The following is a 27,249-nucleotide window of genomic DNA, read 5'->3' on the forward strand; positions in this document are numbered from 1 at the left end:
TCACTTACCATGAATTTCCATGGTCCACAAAAAAAGTGCTTATGAATTAACATTACACAAATGCAGAAACATTTTGCAGAAGACTCTCTCTTTATACATTTCCTATAAAATATGTATTTTTGAAAGAACTGAAAACCTAACAAGATTAACTTGGCTAAAAGGGAAAAAGATAAATATCCCACAAAGTTTTAGAAGTGTTCTTGAAGGACTATAGTATAGTACATTTAATAATCCAATGAGATTGAAATGTAATATATCAGGGAACTACTGTTTCCTCCAAATGTATAACTTTTATTGCCATATTAATGGTATACACAGGGATGCATCTAACTCTTTATAAATAATAAGATTTCTTGTTTTAGGAAACTCTGATGAGCAAAAGACATATTACAAAATGATTATATGAATGAGTTATTTTGCATTGTAGTAAGTTTTACCAGTGTTCCTTAAACATTGAGTTCTATAATCCAATTGACAAACACTCTGTCTACATATAATCTTCTGCAATTCATTTCATGTAAAGAATAAGGTACCTGGCTCATTCTCTCAAATAACCAAATATGACCCTTGCTAACTAAACTCATAAAATCAAAGGCAATGATATTTGAATCTCACTGGCATAGAATAATCAATTGGTAATCTTAGAGAAGTGGCTCAAAAGTGAAGACCCAGGTCCAGAACACTCAACACAGATTCTGTATAATTTCTCAATGACTATATTCAGCAAACTTCCATCAGCCACTGAAGGAAATCTGCAGAAATATTTCTATTAATGCAGCAGCAAGAATGATGATATGCAGGAATCATAATATTGACAGACCTTCCGATTCAACATAGAACTACCAATAATTGTACCTGTACTGTTGCCTAAAGCCTAGTGTACCTGGCAAATGATTTTATGAATGTTTTTCAGCCACAAAACCTATTTTTTTGGAAAATCCTCCTGTTTTCTGCTTCATGCAATCAATTATAGACCAATTGTAAATTACTCTGACGTTTAGCTAAGCCCTTTGGAGCTGTTATCCAGATTGTGTTTTCAAGCCCAGTGAATTGTTTTCTACACATGGAAATATAATCACAGACTTTTATGCAAAACTCATTAGGGCTTAATCCATGCAAGAGATTCGCTGTGTTCAAAAGGCACCGATGAAAAAGTATCATCTGCTCACTAAATAACAGGACAGCAGCTTTCCTTTGGGAATTTCAGTGACACTAAGAAAAATGTCATCAGCTGAAAATACTCTGTGTTAATTAAATGTTACTCACATAGACGGGATGGAGGTCAACGCCATACATCTCCAGAGATTTGGCAGTCCTCAAGTAATTCAGCTCTGCTTCAGAAGGAGCCTGACCCCTACATGCAGCACAAAAACAAAGAGCCTTCCTTTACTGAGAGCCACTGCACTTCCAGGGAATGGAAACCATCTTCACTAGATGCACTGAAATAATAAGTAATCCTTTGTGCTCATGCAAACATAAGTCTTTGGATTACAAGAAGCCCCTGACCTTCTTGATGACAAAAATTTTATACTCTGAGGTGATACTGGTACTAAGTTAATCTCATTTACTGAATCGCTCATTATAGCCAATCCCCATGTCCGAGCATCTATGAGAAGTTCTCAGCTTCAGAAACCCCCAAAGCAATTATAAGCACTCATATTTAAAAAGCCTACCCTTGACAAAGAGTAAAATGTCTCCATGCACCAGCGACTCCCCCACAGAGAAAAAGGTGAGAGCAGCGGTGGGTAGGAAGAAGGGAATAGGCTCCCCACCACCCAACTGGCGTTCTCATCAGCATCTCCTGAGCACAGTAGTTTGAAAATACATTAGTTAGTATTTAGAAATTGTAAAAAAACAAAGTCATTTTCTTAATAGAGTTTAGAAATCTACCCAAAATCTTCATTGGTGATACTATACAGAACACAGCATTCATTCCTAATGAGGGTGAGATGGAGGATGGCAGGAACCTCCACGAATGAGTGTGTGTGCACATGTATGCACACGTGCAAGAGAGAAAGGGAGAGAGATTTTTTAATGGTTAACACAAGGAGCTATGAATTTTTTTTAAATTAAGAAATCCTGCTTTGATGCATTCTTATGTTTCAGACATAGGACCCAGGAAAAGCCAGTAATAAGCCACACTTTTGAAATCGCTGAAGAATGTTTGCAACAGGTTAGACACAAGAAAGCTACCAAATCTTGATCAAGCCTTTATTCTTTTAGAAATAACAGTCACACTGTCAACACCATCACATAAAACATATACGAGGCCCTGTACCCAAAGCTCCTTGATAATTTCAAAAATATAGCTGTACTTTGAAACCTCTGTTAGAATTAGTATTCCCAGAATGTGCCAAACACACTGCCCTTCCTAACGTTGTAAAAGGCACTCTCTTAGCATCCACTTCAGCAAAGTCTTAAAATGAAGGGCTCTAAAATCAGCCTGGAGAGCATTCTGGTGAATGCTAATACAAGATGGAGAGCCTAGTTTCTCTGATTGCAATTCAGAAATTGACTTCTGCTGCTTCTCACTAAAGTAGATCCTTCAGGCAAACATTTTTTGTTGACTGTATTAATTCTACTGTTTTTTTCCTTCACTATAATAAGATTGGAAACCAAGCAAATTCAAGAGGGAATGTTACATAAGAGACAATAAAGCAACGTTAATCAGTATGGAGGATTTAACTAAAATAACTATAATTAAATTATAACTCCAATGCTGCAGGCCATTAATTGAAAATCTACTAGGAGGCGGGTATATTCTCAGAAGTACATGTGGTGCTAACATAATACCCTCCAAGGCTCCACAATGGTGTCGTCATGATTTCCAGATCCGTTGCTATAGACTGAATAGGACTTTGCTTATAACGGTGAAGAATTTAAACTCACAATATAGCAAATCCAGAATACATTAGGGCTTTTGTGGTTATAAAATATATTTCTAGTTAAAAACATAAATTTCACAAGGTACTGGTAACTGAAAAAATAGACTGCAAAATATAGTATATGCAGAATGATTCCATGTAAGTAAAATCGTACATACATAAATCTATATGTAATAGATTTTCTCTATGGGAAACTATGCATAGAGAGTGATCTGAAAGGCCAAAAATATCTCGACTTTAGGTATTAGGATTTACTCTCTCCTTTATATTTTATAAATCGTTTGGGGTTTCTAGGAGCATTTTAATAGTGTAAGCAGTAAAAACTTTAAAAAGAGAAAGAATGCTAGAATGTTCCAGGCAAAGGTGAAGAATTTATCATTCTAGAAACTTTTCTTAAGCCTGCCAATAGCAAAGAATGGTGGTTGAGGTAATATTAAACATTATGTTTTTCTAGCTTTATTGAGATATAATTGACATACAAATCTTGTGTAAGTTTAAGGTGTACCATACAATACATTTACAAATGGCAAAATGATTACCACCACAGTTTAGCTAACACCTCCATCATGTCACATAATTACCATTTCTTTCTTGTGGTGAGAACATTTAAGATCTACTTTCTTAGCTACTTTCAAGTATATGGGTGGACCTTGAGGGCATTATACTTAGTGAAATAAGTCAGAGAAAGACAAACACCATATGATATCACTTGTATGTGGAACCTAAAAAAGCCAACCTCATAGAAACAGAGACTGGAATGGTGGTTATCATGGGCCGGTAACTAGGGTGGGAGGTATGGAGGAGATATTGGTCAGAGAGGATAAACTTCTAGATATAAGATGATATTTTGGGGATCTAATGTACAGCATGTTGATTATAGTTAATAAAATGTAATTCTTACATTAGAGTTTTATGAATTCTTTCTATGGCTTCTTCGAGTTCTTCTTTCTGATCAGGAACAAACCGATACTCGGACACATATCCTGTTGTGTGCTTATATGGGTCATAATCTCCAAGTTCAGCTTAAAAAGAAAAAAAAAATGTAATTTTTTTTCCATTCTAGGAAAATATTCCTAAAAATACAGGACTGAAAATGTCACGCTGGAACATTTCCTTCAAATGCCGTATTAATACATTCATATATAACATAATTAAATAATTTTAGTAAAAAAATAACTGAGGAGCATATATGAATGGTATAAACAAAATCTTATTAAACATAAATTCTGTATTTTTCCTTTCTGAAAGACTATAATTATCACCATTTTCATTTCAATTATTCTTATCAGCTTATATGAGAAAAAAAGGCTGTAAGCAGAATTTAGAGTATATATATTGGAAATTCTAGACGTGAAGAACAACCATGATCCCAACAGATCCTCTCAGACAATGACACCAAGAAATAGGACATATGTATTTGTCCCAAATAATGCTCATGGAAATATAATACAATGTTGCACACAACGGCATCACAGTTTACACCAGAAGCAAAATGAAACCAAAAAGCTCACTGTATTATGCGTATAAAAATTCTCCTCCCTACATTCGTCCACCTTCCAAGCCCAACCCAGTTGATCGATGGGACATTTTTCATAGGATATTTTTCCTAGACTATTTCTGACCTGCAAGTGCCACCAAGGCACGGGGGGACATGCTGTGTCATTGCACCCCACCTCAGCCTCCAAACTGACAATGCAACCTGGTACTGCCCCACATGGCCGCCCTATTGAAGCAAGCACTGAGGGGTACCAGTCGGTGAGCTGGCGTTGGCACCTGACCACACAGCATCTTCACAACAGCTGCTTGGAAGCAATGTGATCTCTGAGACATAACAGCCTTGGGGGAATCAATGGTCATGTGGGGAGTGTAGAGCAGAAAGCATTTTCAGACCCTCCACTTAATCAAGAATCAATACTATTCCTGTGACTCAAACTGCAGGTGACCTACTACAAGGCATAAATGTGTAACTGGCTTCGTTTGCACAGCTTCTAGAGGAACACGAATGAAAACTTGAATTCGGACTAAATTCAGTTTTTTTGTTTGTTTTAGCAAAAGGTCATTTGATAAGAAACATTTTAGCATATATACCGGCTTAAAAAGAAAAATTCAAATATTTCCCTCCCACATCTGAAGCAAATTTACTTAAGTGGCACCTACACTGGATGGCATATGCTCCCAGCTGAGCAGCAGTGTTGGCAGGGCAGGGCAGCCGGCCCTGAAGGACATCTTGCTTCACCTGCAAGAAAAACTGGTATCTAAAAAAGAAACAGGGAAAAAAGAGATTAATGACATCTGACGCTACCCAGACCTGAAGCTTCAGAGCCTGAGACTCAAGAAAACAACTTATCAACTTGAATGAAAATAAAGTACTTTCTGCTCTTTCGTGAGGTAGCTGTTGAGGAAACAGGGACTATTTAAACACACTCTATAGAGGCAACACGGTAGTGGCTGAAAAATTCAGGCTCTCAAGTTACGCTGGCTGTGCTGCATCCCAGCTCCAGCACTCACTAACCTGTGGCTTTGGTGGGTGGCTTAACCTCACAGCCAGTCTCCTCACCTGTAAAACTGGGTTAGTGAAGTATCTACACCTCATAAAGCTGATGTAGAAGTTACGTATAAGCTATTCTCAACATTCTCATTACTGCCACTTCTATGACAACAAGAGGTTCATGGGAGGAAGAAATCCCAAGGACCCAACCTATATCACACGTGTTATCTACAGGGTGGAAAATCATAGATGCAGGACAAAAAGGTCATGACAGCGTAATTCCATCAATCCTCCCACTTGTTAAAACCATACCCATTATCTGCAGCTGTGCTCATTCCACGTGCCTAAAGAAAACATGGTATAATAATAGTGCCACCCACCATTCTAAACATTGCAAATATAGGAACTCATCCCAAGTATTTTACATACAATAACTTATGTAAGACTTTAATGTGAGGCCAGTACTATTATAAGCTCCATTTTGCAGATGAAGAAACTAACAGACACAAAGAGATGAAGTTAACTTGTCCAAAATACTACAGCTAGTTAAGTAGTAGAACCAGAACTGGAATCTAGGAAATCTGACCCTATGTCTCTCTTAATGAGAGTGTTATGCAACTTTAGCTAGCTTCCCCTGCCCCATCCCGCCCCACCCCATTCAGCCTTCCTGCCAGTGGGGTGACAGAGGCCAGAGGTTATGAACCAGTACAATGAACCAGCCACCCAACCCAATCCACCACCATCACTTTCTCACTTTCACTTTCTCTCTCTCCTCCTCCTCCACCCCCACCCCTACACACACTTCAGGCTGTCCTTTGTGATTTCTCTTTTCAAGGTGACTGTTGACGTCATTGGGAAGGGCAGGAAAAAGCAAAGGAAATGAATTACAAAAATCAGCTGTGATAAAATTTCTCTTCTCCAAATGCTCACAACCAAAGACTAACGAGGGAATCCAAATGTCAGATGCTACTCTGATAATTTCTAGAAGACTGATATCAACTTTGATTGCACCCACAGGCTTAAGTGAAAATCTGCTTAACAGCCTGTGTTTCCCCACCGGCCATTTCCGTAAATGGCACCAGAGTTTTCCAGATGGCCAAATAAGAGAAAACTAGGAATAATGTGTAACCTCTGGCACCCACACTCTATCACCAAATCTGCTAGTTACGAGAATGTATACACTTCTCTCCGTCTCCTGGTCCAGGTCACTGCCCACTGGATTTCTAAAACCTTCTCTGCTCTGTCATTATTCAGTTATGTCCCTTCCAAACCACCTTCCTGAGAGGTAAACAGGATTCTTAAAAAGTAAACAGGACACATCAGTCCCTTGATTAAAAAAATAAACAAACAAACAAAAAAAACACTAAAAGACTTCCTTTGTCTTCAGGATAAAGATCAAGATCCCTGAGATGGCTTAGGAGACTCTTGCTTACCTCTCGAGCCACATCTCTTGCTATTAACCAATGTCTACCCAACCACTACCACTCCCTAACTTGCATTCACATCTCCAGCCCTACTTAACAACTTTGCTTCCCTGAAGGCTAGTCTTGGATATCAAATCCACTTGGTTATAATCACCTGTGCTCGTCTTGAAGCAGAGTAAAGTGATATTGGCAGAAATTAAGTGCAAAAGCTTACAAACTAAATGGACGTTTTGCTAGAATTACTGCTGCTTGCTGGAAACTTGCACTTAGCTCCACTCTCCCTATTGTTAACTTGGAATTTCTTTTCCTGAAGTCTACTTTTTTTTAGGAAATGGGTCACAGATGCATATTTGTCTTGCTCTATTAAGACTTTTATAACATCTGACTGAATAGTTAAATCCCTTGCCAAATACAGAAACCAAGGGACCTAAACCCACAAGAGTTTACTTCAAAGAGAAAGGGAAAGAGAAACAGAGGGCGATGAAAAACAAAGACAGCTGAAACAGAGACAAACAGATATAAAAAAAAAAAAAAAGGATCCATAATGTTCTGGTGATTGTATCTCCACTGTATAGGGCTCAGCACACAGTAGCTACTCAATAAATAGTTGTTGTCTTGATGGGTGGTTATATGAATGAACAGATATAGATGGATGAAAACAGAAAAAACCTGAACAGTCACTATATCTCTGAGAAATTCACGAAGAAAAAGAAAAAAACGAACAAAAAAAGTGTTCAAACTTCCCTACCAGCGTACCTTTTAAAGATACCACGTCTTTAGGTCACTGCATTAAAAAATCCACTAAAATAGAAGATGACAAGTAAACTATTTTTAATTAGGAATTTGATTAATCTTTATGACAACAAGCGTTGTATTAGTTTTATATAAGGCAAATTTATGATACAATAAAATCATATTTTATATGCTAGACAAACACGTTAGGTCCTATTTTTAATTAACTATATATAACTTATTTTGTCCATTTTATGGCACTTAGAGTACAACTTAATATTATATTTAAATTACAGATTCAGATTTGTTGGGTCGCACCTTCTATGTCATTCTGATTAAGGCTATGATTGGACGCTTGACTCCTTGTTTATCTCTGGTTTAATGCAGGGTGAATCTGCATTCCTATTAACCTAGGACAGTTCTAGTTTGTGTCTATTATACATGCCTAAGTATTAGTAATTCTCCTCGTCATTCTCCAAAATGTCAGGGTTTAGACAATAAATTATATGGTGACCCTAGTTATATTGTACCCTGCTGGAGGAAAAAATGCTGACTAAAAATGATCCACTTCAATAAAGAAGCTTTCTCAGATTAAGAACAACAAATACCCATATGATCTCACTTATAGGTGGAATCTAAAGAACAGAATAAACAAACAAACAAACCAGAAACAGACTCGTACCATGTTTCCCTGAAAATAAGACCTGGTCTCATATTAATTTTTGCTCCAAAAGACACATTAGGGCTTATGTCCAGGGGATGTCTTCCTGAAAAATCATGCTAGGGCTTATTTTCCGGTTAGGTTTTAATATCCAGGAAACATGGTGGATACAGAGAACAAACTGATGGTTACTAAATGGGAGGGGAGTTGGGAGACAGGGTGAGAAAGATGAAGGGATTAAGTACAAATTGGTAGTTACAAAATAATCATGGGGATGTAAAAGTACAGTATGAAGAATATAGTCAACGATATTGTAAAAACTATGTATAATGTCAGATGGGTACTGGACTCATAAGTGATATAACTGTCTAACCACCATGCTGTACACCTGAAACTAATATAATATTGCATGTCAACTATAATTTTGAAAAAATAGTCATGGGGATATATATAGCATAGGGAATATAGTCCATAATACTGTAATAATTATGTACAGTATCAGATGGGTAATAGGCTTTATGGGGTTATATTTTTGTGAGGTATAAAAATATCTAATCGCCGTGTTGTTTTGTACACTGGAAACTAATAAAAAAATAAAAAATAAAATACCATAAAGAAACTCATTAAGAACCAGAAAAAAAACAAGAAGAAAGCTTTCCAGAATACATTCTGGTGCAAAGCAGAGGCTTCATAAAGCATCTATCAGTTATTTTTTTATATAAATTAATATACTGGTGTATTTGCACTATCTCCCAAGTTAGCCTGTGTGCCCACAGGGGAGAAATGCTCTGTCTCCCCTTCCATCCACACTTATCTCAACACTACAACCAGTACAAGTGAAGGGCTTGAAATATGGGCTTCACAGTTTTCCATTTATCTGCTGTTCAATAAAAAGAGCTGAACTGACAGCAAGGATGTTTAAGTCGTGTGGACCATTAACAAATTTAGCAAGTATCAGAGGCCAGAAGAATGGGCAACGGAGATTGGCTTCGAGAAGGGGAAGACAGAGACCCTGTTCTTTCAGGAGCCCAAACAGAAGGTTCTCCTGCGATTCCGTGCTCAAAGGCAGCCAGGAATGCTCACACCAAAGCAGCCTGAAGTGTACCTCCCAGTGACCTGAGACCCTGGTGAGCAAACTAAAAGACGTGGGGACAAGGAGAAGCTTGATTTCCCGTGCCAGTTGAATGTGACACTGAAGAATCTAAGAGGAGAGGACTTACCTAAACAGGAGGAGCGTTGTTTTTAGCATCCCACAGAGAAGTAACACAGCATGTGACAGGAGCCTAACTTAAATGTGAGAGACAGAGGGAAATGTTTAAATAATAACATGATATTGAACACTGTGGGGGAAATGGCACGTATGACTTAAGAGGAAAAATAATCGAGGAAGCATCCAATAATTCTCAAGAGACAGTAACAATGAAGATCTGGAATAACACTTTTGCCTCAGACGTTTAAAACTGAAGATTAAAATACAAGAACAAATAGCAACAGTATCACCTTACATTTGTATAGTCCTTTGAAGTTTACAAATTTCTTTTGCATCCATACTGGAATGTGACCCTTGCCTCAACTCTGAAGGATTGAGGACGATTATCTTCATTTAGAGAAAGAAACAGAGACTTCAGAAGTGGATGTGTAACTGAAGGTCACTCAACTAGCAAAGAAGCTAAAACAAGCTAACTTTCACAAAGTGAATAATATGGATTACCAAAATAATAATAATGGATGAGCTTAATGTCAATCCCCAGTAAATACTATAAAATATTACAAAACAAACTAAGTAACAAAGACCTGTTTTCAGAAGCTAAAAAGTGTTCATTGTGAACAAGATATCTGGAACTAACATTATTTTTTTTTTTTAGAAATAGTTGTTAGAGCCTTACAAGTTCAGGGAAATTTCAATGGCATCACAGGTGGGGTTGGCAACAAAGCAATGGACCGTCTCTCTGTCCTCCTCTCTGTCCTCCTCTCCGGAGAACTGAAAGCCCATCTCTCTGTGGTCACTTCTGACTCTCTTTGGTACTCAGCCCACTGAAACATGATGTTCCATGTAGTTATTCAACGATGGGTCGGTGAGTGAGTGAATTCTGTCTTTTCAGACAAATTCAAGAAATGCAGGCTGGAGGGCAGTAGTGGGATGATTCATAGTTAAATGAACAACTACAGCCAGGAAGTTCTGATTAGAGGATTGACTGGAAGACCTATCTCAGGGCGCCAAGTTGGTCTTTTCCTCCCTAATTTTGTAATCAATAATTTGAAAATGTGAAACAATTGTCATTTCCATTTTAGCTAACCCCTACCATCTACTAATCACTTACATGTTTGCCTTATGGTAAGTATTTTGCATGTATTATCTTCCATATTCCTCCAGTCATCTTTTTGAAGAAACACTTTAATTCAACTTTACAATGAGAAAACAGACTTTAAAAAGGTCAGTTTATCTTCTCAAGATGACACAACTAGTGAGTGGCAGGGCAAGGATGCAAACCTCAGCCTGTCTGACTCTATTAAAGGCTGTCTTCTGAACCAGTATATGTGTTACATCGATCAAATCTGCAGAAGATACAGAGCTATGAATGACACGGAATACAAGGAAGGCTGTCATAATATTTTGAATCAGAATTGAAAATAAGATTAACAAATGTCATGAGGTCATGAATTATTTAAAGGACCAAAGAAGAGAGATTAGATTTATTCTGCATAGACCTAGAAAGAAAACCTAGTACTGATGACAGAAGATTCAGAAATTTATTTCTTATGGAATTTCCTACTGTTTTACGAGGCAGTAAGGTTTCCTATCTTTAAAGTGTTTACAAAGAAGAGGGCTGACATATCAGGAATGTTCTATAAGGGTGAAGGTTAGGATATATAACTTTGGAGTCCCCCAGCTTTATTTCAGAAAATGTATTACGGCACATAACAGATACTCCAAGTTGATATGATTCTTTCACTTACATTTCTCATGGTCTGGAACCTTATTTTCCTGTGTATCCCATTCACCTCTAGGTTTTGGGGTTTTTTTTCCCTAAATATGGCATTCTTCTAGAATACTGTATCTAGTATGATCATATATGTACATGAGAAGATTCAATGCCACATTACCTATAATTTAAAAGAAGGAAACTGGAGAGCCATCCCACAGTTAAATAAATTATGGAATATTATGCAGGAATAAAACAAAAGGGTCTGATGGTGAAAAGAGGGCTCTACAATATGAATAGTATGATTACCAAAAAAACTATATACATGGGAGAAGAGGTATAAGTATGTTTGCCATAGTAATTTTTCATATCAAAAAATTATAAACAACCTAAGAACCAACACAGAGTAGGACAAAAAAAATTGTCAAAAGAATTGAAGCAAGATGAATAGTCAGCTCGAAAATGCTGACTTCAGTAGACTTTTCCCTTAACAGCATATATTGGGGAATTTTTTTTTTCATTTCGATTTTTGCTTTTGCCAAAATTATCTCATGTAATGGACTTCCTTTCCAAGGTCCATTACACCTATCCATTTAAGTTAACATATTCATACAAATCAATGACTTGATCTTCAGGAAATAGTGTATAGTGGTATGACATGAAGTACACATTTAACTTACCTAAATTCAGCCATATGTTTCGGGCAATACAAATAAATTATTGTACATCACAGCCACTACTTGTAAGCCAATTATGTCATCTGGTTCTTAATTACATGACCTGGTCTAGTATTTGAAGAAAAACAGGTGGTACTGAATATTTTGTGGGGTTGTACATAACACACAAATCCATGTATTCTGTTACTGAGCTGTTAGTAGATTCTGAAGGAAAACTTTGGTTCATATTAATATTTGATGCACAGATGTGAAATAATACATTATAAAACACTGCTCTTTTTCCTCCTTCTTAACTCTAAATCACTTATCTTTTGGAACCTAATCTTCATTTAAAATGCAACTCCACTGAACTGCCAGAACAAAATGACAAATAATAAGCTAACATTTATATGACATAATAAGTGCTAACATTTATCAAGCACTTACTATGAGACAAACACAACCAACTACACAACCAAATACAACCAACTACACAATCAACTACAGTTGACCCTTGAACAACGTGGGTGAGGTATTAGGGGTGCCAATGCCCTGCGCTGTTAAAACTCCATGTATAACTTTTGACTCCCTCAAAATTTACTGTTGACCAGAAGTCTTACTGATAACACAAATTTTGTATGTTATATGTGTTATATACTATATTCTTACAATAAAGTAAGCTAGAGAAAAAAAGTGTTAAGACAATCATAAGAGAAAATACATTTATAGTATTTATTGAAAAAAACATGTATATGTGTACCCATGCAGTTCAAATCCATGTTGTTCAAGAGTCAACTGTATAAGAACTTCACATACATTACTTCAAGGAATGCTTCCACAATCCTCACGAGACATGTACATCTCCAATTTTACAGCTGAAGAAACTGAAGCACAGAGAGGTAACTGACAACCTCTAAATGAAGGACTTCTTGTATTTTCCTAAAATGTTGTTCCCTTGCAATTCCCGAATGAGTTACAGATACAAATGAGCTTCTATGTAATGTGGACTCAGTTTCCCCATGAGCCCATGACTCAGAAATCCGTCTTGACTGCAAAGACTACTCATGAAACTTTAACATAGATAGAATCCCACTCTTTAACAAATCCACGACACAATGGCCCTTCTCCTACAGAGGTGTGCTGTGGAAAGCCTGAACGGATGGGCAGCCTTGCTTTGCAAATGTTCACTAACAATGTGGCAATGGAAAACATGAATGCAGACATCAGCACAGTTCTAAAAATAAGGCCTAATTATAGCACTTCTGAGTGGAATAGAAAGGGTCCAATTAGCCTACCCCCTTCTCACTCTTCCGCATGCAGTCCAGAATCAAGACAAAAAAAGTCTAAGGCAAAAGATGAGACGATGGAATAGAACCAAAATGACAGACTGCCTTAGTTATCAAAGATATGATTTTACATTTTTTAAAATAATGCATTAGGTTTTACTCGAGCCAATGATAGGGGTTCACTAGGAAAGCTGACCACTTAGAGCTAAGTTAGGAAAAACGCTTTTGTTTTTGCTACCACGTACAGTCAGGTCACAAGTGGGATAAGCGCAAACATAATGCTTTTGTCTGCCATTTATAAGCCATTTTCAAATGCTGGCATGGACTATTTAACAACAGAATTAATACCAACTGAAAATTCTGCCTTAACTGAAATAAAACATTTGATGACGAAGGTGATGTAATACATCATAAAATACTAAAAGCAATTTTTCATTTCCTACAGCGATAAATGAAACCCCTAGACAGCTGACAGTGAAGCTACAACCAATTAAAGAGAAATGACTGGCTCTTCAAATTTATATTTCCATATATACACAGTATCAACATACCCTTTCTTTAGGCTATTCAAATCGCTACTTTTATATGACTACAAAGGCTGAATGCATCCTTCACAATAATGATACGGAAATAGCTCATCACAGCAGACGCAAAATCTATCATCGTGTCACCCAGGTTCATGCCATTCTTCAAACGCATCTCTCATCAGACACTGACCTGCCTCGTGCAATACTAGTTTAAATTTAACTCTCTCAGGAGATGCATTACAAAAGGCAGGTAGATATACATCCAAATATTTGACCTCCATTTGTTTTTAAATAAAGCCTTTTGTACATGCCATACATGAACTGTTCAAAAGACAAGTAAATACTGTACCTGGTTATCTCTTCTTTAAGCTTACAGGGATCATCAGCATAGAATTTAATACCAAAATACAAAGTATATGGAGGTCCAGCTAAAATAAGAAATAGAAATTAATTAAATGTTACATTATAAACGAGTCAAAGTAATGTCTATTATTATACAACTATTAAATATTACACTAACCAAAAATATTTGCAAACCATATACTGGATAAGGAGTTAATAGCCAAAATAATGTGAGGAACTCATTCAATTGAATAGCAATGAAGAAATAACCCAATGTAAAAAATGGGCAAAGACCTAAATAGACATTTTTCTAAAAAATAAATGGCCAACAAATACACAAAAAGGTGCCCAACATCACTAAATCATCAGCGAAACGCAAATCAAAACCAGAATGAGATATCACCACACACACCTGTAAGAACGGTTATTATCAAAAAGACAAAAGTATCCGTGAGGATGTGGAGAAACCTTGTACACTGCTGGTGGGATTGTAAATTGGTGCAGCCACTATGAAAAACAGTATGGAATATCCTCAAAAAATTAAAAACAGAGCTACCATATGATCTAGCAACCCCACTTCTGGGTATATTATCTAAAGGAAATAAAATCAGGATCCTGAAGAGATATCTGCACTCCACTTCACTGCAGCGTTACTCACAATCCCCAAGATATGGAAGCAACCTAAGGGTCCATCAGTGAAAAAGTGGATAAAGAAAATGTGATGTACACACACACACACACACACACACACACACAGAAGAATATTATTCAGCCATAATAAAGAAGAAGATCATCCCATTTAAGTCAACGTGGATGAACCTGGAGAACATTATGCTAGGTGAAATAAGCCAGACACACACACACACACACACACAGAAACAAATACTGCCTGACATCACTTATACGTGGAATCTAAAATAGTCACAAACATAGATGCAGAGAGTAGAACGGTGGTTGCCAGGAGCTGGGGGAGGGGAAAACGAGATGTTGCTCAAAGGGTACAAAGTTTCGGTTATGGGAGATGAATGAGTTCTGGGGATTTAATGTACAACATGGTGATGACAGTTAAGATACTATATTGTATGCTTGAAATTTGCTAAGAGGACACATCTTAAATTAAATCTTCGCACCCCTCTTCCCCACACACACACTGGTAACAGGTGTATAGAGGTGACAGATATGCTACTTAGCTTGATTGTGCTGATCATTTCACAATGTATACATATATCAAAACATCAAGTTGTACACCTTAAGTATATATAATTTTTATGTTAAACCTATCTCAATAAAGTCGTTTAAAAATAATACTTACCAAGAATTTCTCAAGACACAAGAAAATATAAAATGACAAAGAAACAGTTATGTAACAGATCTTTAACTATGCAGATTATCTCTATATGCATATGGGTCTATGTGTTTAGAAACACAGGAAAAAAGACAGGACCAAATACACTAGAACGTTGCTGGTTCTTATCTCCGGTTAGTGAGGTTATGCACAATTTTTATTAATTTATAATTTTTCCATTTTCTACAACATACATGTATTTTTTCATAATGATGATTATTCATAAACAAAATAAATGGTTTTAAAACCATCCATCACCAAGTACCCCCCCCAAAAAAAAAGTAACTGTGAAAAGCTGCAAACAACTTAAATGCTCAGCAGCAGGTGGACCATTTAAGTTAACCAAAGGATATATATAGATAGATAGATAGACGATATAGATATAGATATAGATATATAGAGATATATAATATATATTATATATATGGTACCACGCAACTGTTTAAATAGGCAGAGCGAGAACTCTGTGTGAGGATGGGGAAAGATCAGCAATCTATATTTCTGACTGCAAAAATACGATCCCTTTTGTAAAAAAGAAAGTTACCTGTTAAAATATTGTTGCCCTTAGAATACGTAAGAAATTACTAACAGTGGCAAACTTTGGGAAGAGGGTCAGGAAACTTTTTTTCCAGCTTTATTGAGGTAAATCAACAAATTACATTGTAAGATATTTCAAGTATGCAATAGGATGATGTGATATATGTGTACATTGTGCAAGGATTTCCCCCATCGAGTTAATTAACACATCCATCCCCTCACATCTTTATCTCTTTTTTCCCCCAGTGAGAACATTTATTCTACTCTCTCAACAACATTGGTATGTTACGTGTGTCTTATCATCTATATCTCTTACCATTTAAGAACAAAAAATATCATCAGTGAGACTATGTGGAAGGATTACGGCCAATATATGTCTCATTCTTAAACTTTCCTGAATCTAAGATGTGTTCTTACAGATTTAAGAAGACATTTCTGATTTCCGTCATTTACCACACAACCAAGAACTACGTGCACCGATACCAAATATATACATAAAACACAGCCTGGACTTGTACGTATGTGGGCAAATATAATTAAAAACTCATATTGTGAGAGAGGACACAAGCCCCTTGGGTACCAATCACATCACCTTATGCTTTCACTAGATGCCTTATTATTTAGAACACAAGATTTCAGAAGCTATGAATCTAACCTGCACTGTTTGAAAAAGTACATACGTCTGAGCAGTGTGTTAACTGGATCATATATTAAAACCTTAAAAACAGATTTGTTACCTGGTGCAGCGATCAGTAGTCCTCGTTTCTAATTTTTCCTTAAACAGAAGGTCTCCCACACAAATCAAAAAGAAGAAAACATTAACTATGCACCTCAGTAAAAATACTTCCACCTGCACATGGGATCCCCGGTCTCTGCTACTGTGTAATCAACATAAAGTAACCCTTAGTCTTTCTCTTTTCATTTTTAACGGAGTAAGTGAAGTCACAAATTTAGAAGCTGGGAAAAGGACAATAAATAGCACAAAAGGTAAGAAATCCAAAATGCATTTATAACATACAAACTATGTCATTCTTCATTATTATTATGACACACACATGCTATGTTTGTAGAATCCCAAAGCCCTGCTCCTGGTACACAGAAGACAACCATGGCTGGGGCCCCCACTCCTCTCCCCTCACGCCTTCCTATACAGGCACTTCTTACGCTAGAGCTTCTGTAAAAACTAAGTGTTCAAGGAAACTTATAATTTTTCACCATGAGCACTGATTCCGTATGTTCGGTTTCTATGTTTAGTTAATCACTGTGTTTGTATTTCTGCCAAACACACCTCTACCCCTTCACGGAGATGTCAGGGAGGCACAGACTATTAAATATTTAGAAGCGCCTGGAAGTCCACCCTCCGCTGATCCGTCTTTGTCAATCAAGCTCTGTGTTATTGAGCAGATGGGTCGGCCTGTGCCCGCAGGCCACTGGGGTTGGCGTCTGGGGGCGGTAGGAGCACAGATGCTGCCAAGACGGTTCCCAAAGGGAACAAGGCCTTGTCCCGAGTGCAGAGATGCTTCTGTTCTCTGGAACATGACAGATTACACCTTACTGACCAAGCCCAGCCACTGCAAACATGTTTAGCAATGAGAGGTGATGCAGAAGTTTGAAAAATACATAATTAAAAACATTTGGTTTGGGCTGATTTTCTTAACGGACGTACAGGCTAAATCAGCCCTCCATTTCCCACGTGTATATAAAAAATGGCTTGTGTTCTAAATAATAAGGCATCGTGACCTTTGATAAAGTACAAAAATGTTTCCTAAATACTTGATTCTCGTCAACTCCCTGGTAACATACGCAAGGCAGGTGAAGCTCGAAGGAGGGAAGCAACTTGCCTAAGAGCACAGAGATCACAAAGTGAGAACCAAGTTTGCCGATACCCAGAGTTCAGCGCTTTCTGGCGGCTGTTCCATGCAGCCTCTCAGGGCAACAATTATAATACCTTCGGAGCACAAATGCTATCATATGCACAACTGTTTTATAGTTCAATCAAAAAGGCTATGGAAATGGACACTTCGGAGCAAGTATATATCTAGTCAGATTATTTTGGCTTCGTATTCTAAAACTGACTATAAAAATCAGGCACTGATGAAGCAAATGCCTAAGTTATTATTATCTTGAATCCATGCTTTTCTACCCTTAAAAAATCCTTGTGTAAAGTAAGTTAATATTCTTTTACTTTATTAAAAAATATAGAAGCCAGAAATTGGGAATCTTCTAATCTACCTTTTGTGAAGACTAATTTCAACATTTTTAATGATAATAAAGAATCTTCCAATAACAACAAACAAACGATAAACAAAACAGTCTCCCATTAGCAGAGAGATAAATACATCAAGACTTACCTATGAGAATCGTGGTGATTAGCAAGTACTTGTATTCTGCCATTTTTATACGTATTTTTTCTGACTAATCTACTGGAGATAGGAAAGCCATTCTCCTTCATTAATTATCAAACTATCTCATGAGATAAGATATCAAACAATGTATTCTTCAGTTACCTAATCTTTCTTCAATTGTAATACCAATGTTTTATTCTTACTGTATGTTCCTGCCTTTGGGGTCTGTGAAGCGCCATGGGACCGATATTACTGCAGGCAACCAGCCGATACACATGGAAAGTATAGACTCAGAATGCGGCTAATAAGGGCCAGAAGAATCACTAGGTCTTATTAGCAATAATTTGCATATTAAAGCAAAAGGGTTTAATGAGTGCAGAGTTTCAGTTTGGGACAATGAAAAAGTTTTGGAGATGGATAGTGGTGATGGTTGTAAAACAACGTAAATGTACTTAATGCCACTAAATTGTACACTCAAAGATGGTTAAAATAGTACATTTTACATGATATATTTTACTATAATTTTTAAAAAGATAATCTTTTAAAAATAACTACTCTTTTGCATACGTAAGGACTGCGAGTATGGGTGTGTACACGTGCACACATGCATTTATCAAAACTTGGGTTATGGAAATTAACAAATATAACTTTAATTATATTGACTCACCTAGTAAGATTCATATTAATAAAACCAAAAGCAAAATAGACGGGTCCTTTCTGAAGCCATAGAAATCTTTCAGGTCACAAGGGCACTTTTTTTTTTTTTTCTCAAACTTTTTAAAAAGTTATTATTTAAGTGTGTTTTTCTAGAACCCATCGGCTTCAAGTCATGTAGTTGTTTCAGTCTAGTTGTGGAGGGTGCAGCTCACAGTGGCCCATGTGGGGTTCAAACTGGCGACCTCGTTATGGAGAGCACCGTGCTCTAACCAACTGAGCTAACCCGCCGCCCCCACAAGGGCACTTAATTACAGACTCAGCAAACCGAATAGTGTGACAAAACCATTCCTTAACCCAACAAGCTTGAGCATTTTAAAAGGTTGGATATCCACCTCTTTTTCCAAATCAGGGCCTCGGTGCCTTTTCTCTTTTAAGGTGAAAATTTAAAGACAAGCAACTAGAAAAACTACAGACTAAAGTCAAAAGCAGGCATACCCCACGCAGAATTCAATACTAACATCTACTCAGAATCTTTCAAAATTAATCAGCATTTGCAGAGACCTGGAAATGGACACACACACATATCCGTATTCTGGCACTTGGGTACTTGAGTACTGGTACTCTCCCCTGTAGCCCTAAAGCCTATTTCTGCACCCAACTAATCATGGACATTGTGTCATTTTCAAGGCACCCCTTAACAAAATTAAAATTAAATACCTACTGTTGATCAGTTCTTTGTGTTCAGCAAGGGTTTTTGCAGGATCCAGCCAATACTGTGTGAGGAAGAAAAGCGTAGTTATAGAAATTAGTTGCTTGCCATCGGCCTTTACTTCCAGAACATTTGCGAAGTGTTCTTTGAAATGACATTTAAATCATAAGTAAAGCATTTAACATATCATATATACTCATACCCACAACAGAAGAGCTTTCTGCGGCTAGGACATTAAAAGAAAAAAGGTGATGTCAATGTTCAGAGAACAGCAGAGAAGAGAAACAGCACTTGCTGGGTTCTTAGTTGAATTCTCGTACTGATTACAAGATCAGTAATATCAAGGTGTTGATGAGTGTCTTACTGCTTTTGGTGGGAAAACGATGGCCACAGAGAATGCGCCCCAAGTCTCTTTCCAAAGTCCCTATCACAACCCTCCAGTAGCCATGTCTCCCCCTAAAAGTCTTCACCCTCTTCACTTCCAGCCCCATTCCTTATAGGTGTCGCTGCAAGAGGTAAGGAAGAAATTAGATAAAATCCTCATTAACTATCCCGGACAGGCAGCTCAGTGCACTGGCTGAGGATGGTCCGAGTCCCAGGCTGACCCCGCTGGATTCTGTCCTGGTTCTCCCCTCGTCATCACCATGTAACTTGGACCAAGTCACTGGATATCACTGATCCTTCCTCCTAGGCTTGCTGTGAGGACAAAATAAGTGAATTCATATAAAGTCTTTAACACAGTCTCCGGCTCATACTAAGTATGTAATACATGCTAGTGATGACTATTATTTAGGTGTAAGGGTCATCTTAATAAGTGCCTTTAGCCAGCCTGAGGTACTTGCTTATTCACTCAAATTAATATTTAATGAACACAATTGCAGATGGTGATGGGAAAATTTAGAGGCCGTCCTTTAAATCTCACCCTTGTGAAATAAAATCATGGAGAGAAAAAGAAACAAGCCTTCAGCCTCATCTCCATCTGGGGGAAGAGCAGGGGAGAAACACAGAGGGGGCATCCTGGTTTCCCCAGAAGGACACATAACTGAAGGGAGTCCAGAGCCCAACCTCACCCCTCACCGTCCTGCCAAATGTCAGAGATCCCAAGGACCTAGCTAACCAGTTTCCACGTTCGCGTGTTCCTAAAAGAAGAAGGGATTCTCACAGCAGCGAGGCAGGGGCTGGGTCACCTTGAGCCACTTCACTCCCAGCAGTCTTGTGTTCACCCTGCTGAAAACACCCACATTCCCCTGACACCCCAGGTCAGGAATCGGGGTTGGAAAAGGAGTCCAGGGGAAGCTTTTTGCCCAGCTCCCCCTTCCCTGCCCCTCCATCAAGGGCGGAAATGCTTGCTCTGCTACACAACAGTAGCAATAATTACAAATACTAATTAGAACATTTTTTGTATTCCCCTTACCTTTTACCCCTAATTATATATATTAACAATTATTCATACTAAATATATGTCATAATCATTTTATTGTAAGCTTTAGTACAGGACTAAACTCTGTTCATGTATATATACAGAGGGTGCCCAAAAAATGTATACACATTTTAAGAAAGGAAAAAAACTGTATTAAAACTGTATACATTAAAACTCAATGTATACCAATAACAAAAGCTGAATGCAAGGCACGTGTATACATTTTTTTGCCCCCCCCCAGTATACATAATCTTCACTATCTGTCACTCATAGAACAGTTTCAGTGTTTTAACTGTTTAAAAAAGTAAAGTAACATATATATGTAGCAACTTATAATGCAATGTTTATTAATCTGCTCCTAATCATTTCTCAATTTTTGAAGGTCTAAAATCACTCACTTTTAAAATAAAAAAGATGTTTGAAGCCGAGGCTGTAATCAGTGGACTGCTTTTGGAGCCCACGGTGACTACAGATGTGGCTGTGGTGTTAAAATAACGGATCACAGGGAAACACTGATTCATCCAGCGAGAGTAAAATCCATCCAAACGCTACGCCGTGAGTTAGACACAGAGCAACCCTTTCCTCTAGGTACATAAAGCTATGGATGCTTCTCATGAAACGGAAACACTAGGCGGATGGACTGCTTCTGGCCACTCATATAGAATAAAATGGTTTGACGATCCTTGGGTTTTTCAAAGAGTATAAAACCAAAGGAAACATACCCAACTAACCATTTTTAAACACTTGCTTTCAGAACTGTGAGGAATAAACTGTTGTTGAAAAAAATAAGGACTAAAATACTCACTTGTGTTAGATTTCTATTGTTGCCATAACTAAGTAGCATATGCTTAGAGGCTTACAGCAATACCATTTATAATCTCCAAGTTCAGCAGATCAGTTGATTTCTTGGCCCCAAGTTTCACAAGGCAAATTTCAAGATGTCAGCCAGCTGGCGTCCCGGAGGGTTATTTGTCAAGGGGACTTTATCCATAAGAGCACTTTAGGGAGTTGAGCCACTGGAGGTTTTCCCAGCTTCCCTCAGTTTCCCTCAGATGTCAAGATATGTGTAATATTAGGTCTTAATTTTAGGCCTTACACCACACGTACACAGGAGGGCTCAATAAGTGCTTAGGGTAAGAAAAAGGGGAGGGGAGAGGAGGGAGAAGTGAAGGCAAGGGAAGGCAAAGAAAAGGGCCCTTGGTCTTACTATTCTGTCTATTCTCATCTTGAAACTAATAAGAAACAGGAATTGAAAGAAAGCTTCTTAATCTTTTTTTCTAACATCATCATCCCTAAAAAACCTTTACCGATTCCTCAAACCAATTTTTTTTTTTTTGCTTCCAGAATGTTTTTCATTCGTTAAAAAGCCAGGTAAAGAAAAATAGAAAGGATACTTTTAACTAAATGTAACAGGACAGACTGGCGAAGTTACTAAAGATTTTCACATTAATGATAATCTGTACATTTTTAAAATAAATCTCTTTCCTTGAGAGCAACCTGATTTGTAAGGTGAAAAAGTATAATGAAGGTTCTGAGATGAGTTAGAAATTACAATTTTGCAGCCAAAAAAAAAAAAAAAGAAGAAGAAGACTCAAGATTCAGTCAAAGGCTGTTTGATCAGCTCACTGCATGCTAGAAATGCTAAGCATCAATCCAGCGCTCACCATGCACAAATCTCATTTGATCAAAATGGAAACCAAGGGTTACAGAGGTCAGATGATGATAAATGCCCCAGAACATAATAATAAACACGAGTCACCAGGTTTCATAAGCTAACATCTTAAAATGTAAAACCCACTTACATTCAACCAAGGGAAAGAAATGACCTTGGAATCAAAGCAGCCCTACTATGAAGGCACTTGTCACCGCTCATTATCAACAAGCAATCAAACATAGCACATCTGATCACCATGAAACGCGTCAGGCAGCTGTTCATAACCAGTGAGAAAAAAGGGCACAAGAATTTGCCAATGAACACAGTATCCCAGTTGTAGGGTCTATATCCAGAACTCAACATGTACAGAATGCTTTATCCATGTTCTTTATATGTTATTTCAGACTTTGTCCTGGTGAGTGTAGGAAAACAAAGATGACTGACATCTACCCCTAACCTGAGGCACACAGAGCCTAGCAGGAGACACACACACAAAATTACAATACAGTGCTATGAGATGATAATATGTATAAGATGAGTATGTATGAGATAAAAAAATTATGTACAAAGAAAATTGTCTCTGCAGGGTGAGTGTAGGAAAGCATTACTGAAGAAAATAACCTTGGAGCGGTGTGCTCACAAATAAAAAACTTCCCCAAAATACAGAAATGGAAAACAGAGCCTTAAATTTTTACAAAACTGGTATCGACCAGCTCAAGGGCTCTTAAAGCAAGTAGGTCCATTTTTAAGTGACAACACAGAAGATAACACTCCAGGTTCTTTACAGGTGGGTACTATCAGTGCTACTCAACAGCTAACAAACACTCAGCGAAGAAATCAGTGTTCGTGGAAGACTTCCAGAAAGAGAAGGGGTCCATTGACTCTTTCCGTCCGCCCCGGGCAGGAGACCTGGGGGGAGCAGAGGGCTGAGCACAATTAATTGTGGCCCTGGCTACAGAATGGCTTTTCCGAGCTGCACTTTGGTGTGAAGGCTACTGCCCAGACAGTCACGAGGAGAGAGAGCCCTCTCTTTCTCATTCTCTCTCAACATGCAAGCTGTTCATTCTCTAGGAAAATCTTTCACTCAATCACTCTTCCTCTCCCATCCCCCCCCCCTCCAATTTCCAAATTATATCCTGTAGGTTGTACATCCTCACAAGCTGGATCCAATGCCGTTTTGTAGGAAGATAAGATAATAATTAACAAAAGCAGACCCTGCTCTTTTATCCTGATTTCTGTGGCGGGCTTCCAAACAAAGGAGAATGTTAGCAGACTGCAACCCCAATACCCAGTCACTGAAGAGTCAAGACAACAAGCCTCCTTGGCTCTGACCCTTGGCCAGGGTATAAGAGGCCAGCAGCTAGGTGGCCTTACCTCTTCAGTCCCATAAATTTTAATAACAGCATTTATGGAACCCGGGGAGAATGACAGATGGGCACAAGTTCCTTCTTACACTCTGACAGACTTGGCTAAACGCCCTGAGCGTCTTCCATTCACCTTGGCTGACAACGTCTCAATTTCATCAATTTCCTAGGTAACAGTCTCAGAATAAAATTTTAAAACTCTAACACTGTCCCGTAAATCAATATCCTAACCTTCAAAATTCAGGGTCGAACCTTTCATTTGACAACTGTTCTTTTGGAGTCTCCTCAAGCTCTAATAGTAGAATAAGCCCTAAAAATTTGTAGATAAAGCAAGGACATGAAATAATAAAAGCTTTGCTGCATCTTATTTCACAGTGGGTATAATGCTGATTCTTCTTTGGAGACGTTAAGAATGCTACAATGACATTTAATTATGTTCCCTACAGATCAAAGAAAAGACCTTGAAAGCATACATAGTTTTTGTCAAGATAACAAAACAACCTCTTGATCTAAAGGAGTATGAAGAGAGTTGACCATCTATAAGAGACAATGGAGCCACAGAGATCTCAACAAATGAAACGACGGTTCATTCCTAGGGAGTTCTAGGACTTGACGTAATTTACACATATGTTCCAAGAAACCCGAGACTGTGGTGACTGCCATTTGTGCTTTCCCCAACACCCCTGCAGACAGATCTCAGGTCCTCTAAGCAACACTTATAGGAAGTGGTTTTAGTTTGCTTCTTGGTGTGAATCTCAGAAGCTTTCGAACCTCAGGCACCATGACAGAGCTAACTCACAGCAGGGACAAAAACAGGGGCCTGTCATTGAGCAATCTCCAGGGAAGGGGAGGAATTGTCACTGGGCTCCATTTTTCAACCAAAGTGGATTCCAATGAATGACTGTTGGGTCATCTGGCTCCTCACAAGTGTCACTGGCCCCAGTTTGCACCCACAGACCCTGGCATCACTCTAAGAGTTACACAGAGAGCGACAGGAATAGCTAACATTTATTAAATGCTCACCAGGTGCCTGGTACTGTTGAAGACTTTACACATATTTACTCACTTAATTCTCTTAATAATTCTAATGAAGTCGGAACTGCCATTTTACAAACGAGGAACCTGAAACGCTGGGTATTTAAACAACTTGCTCAAAAGGACAGAACAGCAGATCCAAAGAACGGAATCCGCTTGTATGTTAAGCTCAGGCCAAGCTCCTCTCCAGAGCACTGTGTGAATAAGAATGCATAACCTCAGTTTCCAGATTCTTACACAGAACTACCAAGTCCTCTGTTCTCAGCTCACTCCCTTCTCATATTCTGATTCCACGAGGACACACAAGTCAGTGACCCTACCCCCTTCTCATGGTCCCCCCTCCCCGGTCCCCACCCAAGTCCTCACTTCCCCCTTTATTCATTAGAGTCATTCACGGGCTGCCATCTTCAATCACTCCGTGTACTCTGGCCTCTACCATCCACACTGGGCGAACACCCACAGCTTCTGCAGGCCAGCATCTGGGAGGCTGACCATAAGCGCAGACACAAATTGCACAACCATAGATGGGCTCACTTTAAATTCATTATCAATAACCCCGGGAACCCACAATCCTACCCTTTCATTCTTTCCCTTGCCTGGTTAATCCTTCACACTTTCTCCTCCCCGTTTCTCACCCTCTGCTGATGTTTGCTCTTCCTTATTTCTCTGAGAAAACTGAAGCAATCAGAACAGAACGTACATGCTTTCTCTCCAAATCTACCAGCCTACCTGTATCTGTGCTGGTATCCTGTCTTCTCTATTTCTATGAATGAATTGTCCATGCTCCACGCAAGCGTCCCTTCTTGTCTATTCAGAAACATGGTCCCAGCAACTTCCTGCTCTCCCTCCAGCACCAAAGTTTTTCTTTTCCTACAGAATCATTCCTAGGAGAATACAAGGCTTTATTTCTCCCATTAAAAAAAGAAATTATACATACATACACACACACACACACACACACACACACACACAAGCACACATACACACCTTTTAACCCCTATATCTGCCCATTTCACTTATTCATTTTAAAATAAATCTTTGGAGGTGGGGGGACAGTTGTTTTATACTCCGTCTCCTCTCTTCCTCTCTGAACCCACTTTAGAACACAGTTCAGTGCCTACTGCAGTAACCTCCCTTGTTGCTAAATCTGATGATAAATGCAGAGACTCCACCCACTTTCTCAAAATGCATCTGTCACCTGATATCTGGGACACCACTCCCCCTGGCTTCTCCTCCCACCTCACCAGCCACACCTTCACAAGCTTCTTGTCGGCTGCTTATTATCTCCCTACCCAGGAAAGGCTGGACTGCTCCAGGCTCACATCTTACATCAAGGCTCAAGGCTTTAAATGCCCCCTGCACACCAGCAACTCCCAGATGCATAGCCAGACCAGAACTGTCCCGAGTCCAACTGCCAACTTGACATCACCACTTAAATGCCTGTGAGAAACCCAAACTTTACACTTTCAAAAGGGAAATGATGATTCTACTTCCTCCTAGAAAAGCCTGTTCTCCTGCAGTCTTCCCCATCTCATAAACGGACATCACTCTTCCATTGGCTCAGGTCAAAACCTCTCTATCATCTATCTCTTCCATCCACCTGCAAAGTGTGTTATGTTAGAAATATAAACAGAATCTGACCAATTCTCACCATTCCCAGGGCAAGGAAGCCATCCCTATTCATCTAGATAGCTTAAACAACTCCTTTAATGATACTGGTTAGGGGTATAATATCGTGGCAGTGAGAGGAATTCTTTAAACACCTACGTCAGATCAGTTTACTCTTTTGCTCAATACCCTCCAGTGGTTTCCCTTCTAACTCAAACTAAAATCCTAAGACCCCATAATGGTCTCCAAGGCCCTACATAATGTGGCCACTCCCTTCACTCTCCACTCTGTGTTTCTGGGATGAGACAGCAGGGCCTTAAGGAGTGTTAGTGGAAGCCTCAGGGCCTCCAGGAGGCCGAGGGGTGTGTGGGGGGCGGGGGGGAAGAGGGACTAAAGGAAAGCAAAGAGAAAGCTGTTGCAAGGTGGAAGAAAGAAGACCTTACTGGTATCTGGAGGCAGAGAGTGTAGCAATGTTGTTGCCTATGGCAACGGGAAAAATAAAAGATGTACCTAATGAACTGGATGATCCAGATAAGGAGATTTGCAGGCAGACTGTTGAAAGTGCAGATTGACTTCTTTTGCTGCCTACAATGAAATGCAAGAGGAGAGAGATAAGCTTTTTTAAAAAATGTTAAGTAAAAGAGCCAGAA

General features: G+C 38.6%; 1 protein-coding gene across 1 annotated transcript in view; it reads right to left on the reverse strand.

The window, feature by feature from the left end:
* Positions 1-27,249, reverse strand: part of EPB41L4A (erythrocyte membrane protein band 4.1 like 4A) — a 225,689-nt gene that overhangs the window by 94,116 nt on the left and 104,324 nt on the right. Inside the window, exons 3-7 of the mRNA XM_033111228.1 lie at positions 19,531-19,582; positions 13,933-14,011; positions 5,043-5,140; positions 3,787-3,907; positions 1,267-1,354 (exon numbers count right to left, since the gene is read on the reverse strand). Coding sequence (XP_032967119.1) covers positions 1,267-1,354; positions 3,787-3,907; positions 5,043-5,140; positions 13,933-14,011; positions 19,531-19,582 — 438 coding nt within the window. The remainder of the gene's footprint in view (positions 1-1,266; positions 1,355-3,786; positions 3,908-5,042; positions 5,141-13,932; positions 14,012-19,530; positions 19,583-27,249) is intronic.

This window comes from Rhinolophus ferrumequinum, chromosome 7 (assembly GCF_004115265.2).
Source record: "Rhinolophus ferrumequinum isolate MPI-CBG mRhiFer1 chromosome 7, mRhiFer1_v1.p, whole genome shotgun sequence".
Taxonomy (NCBI): Eukaryota; Metazoa; Chordata; class Mammalia; order Chiroptera; family Rhinolophidae; genus Rhinolophus; species Rhinolophus ferrumequinum.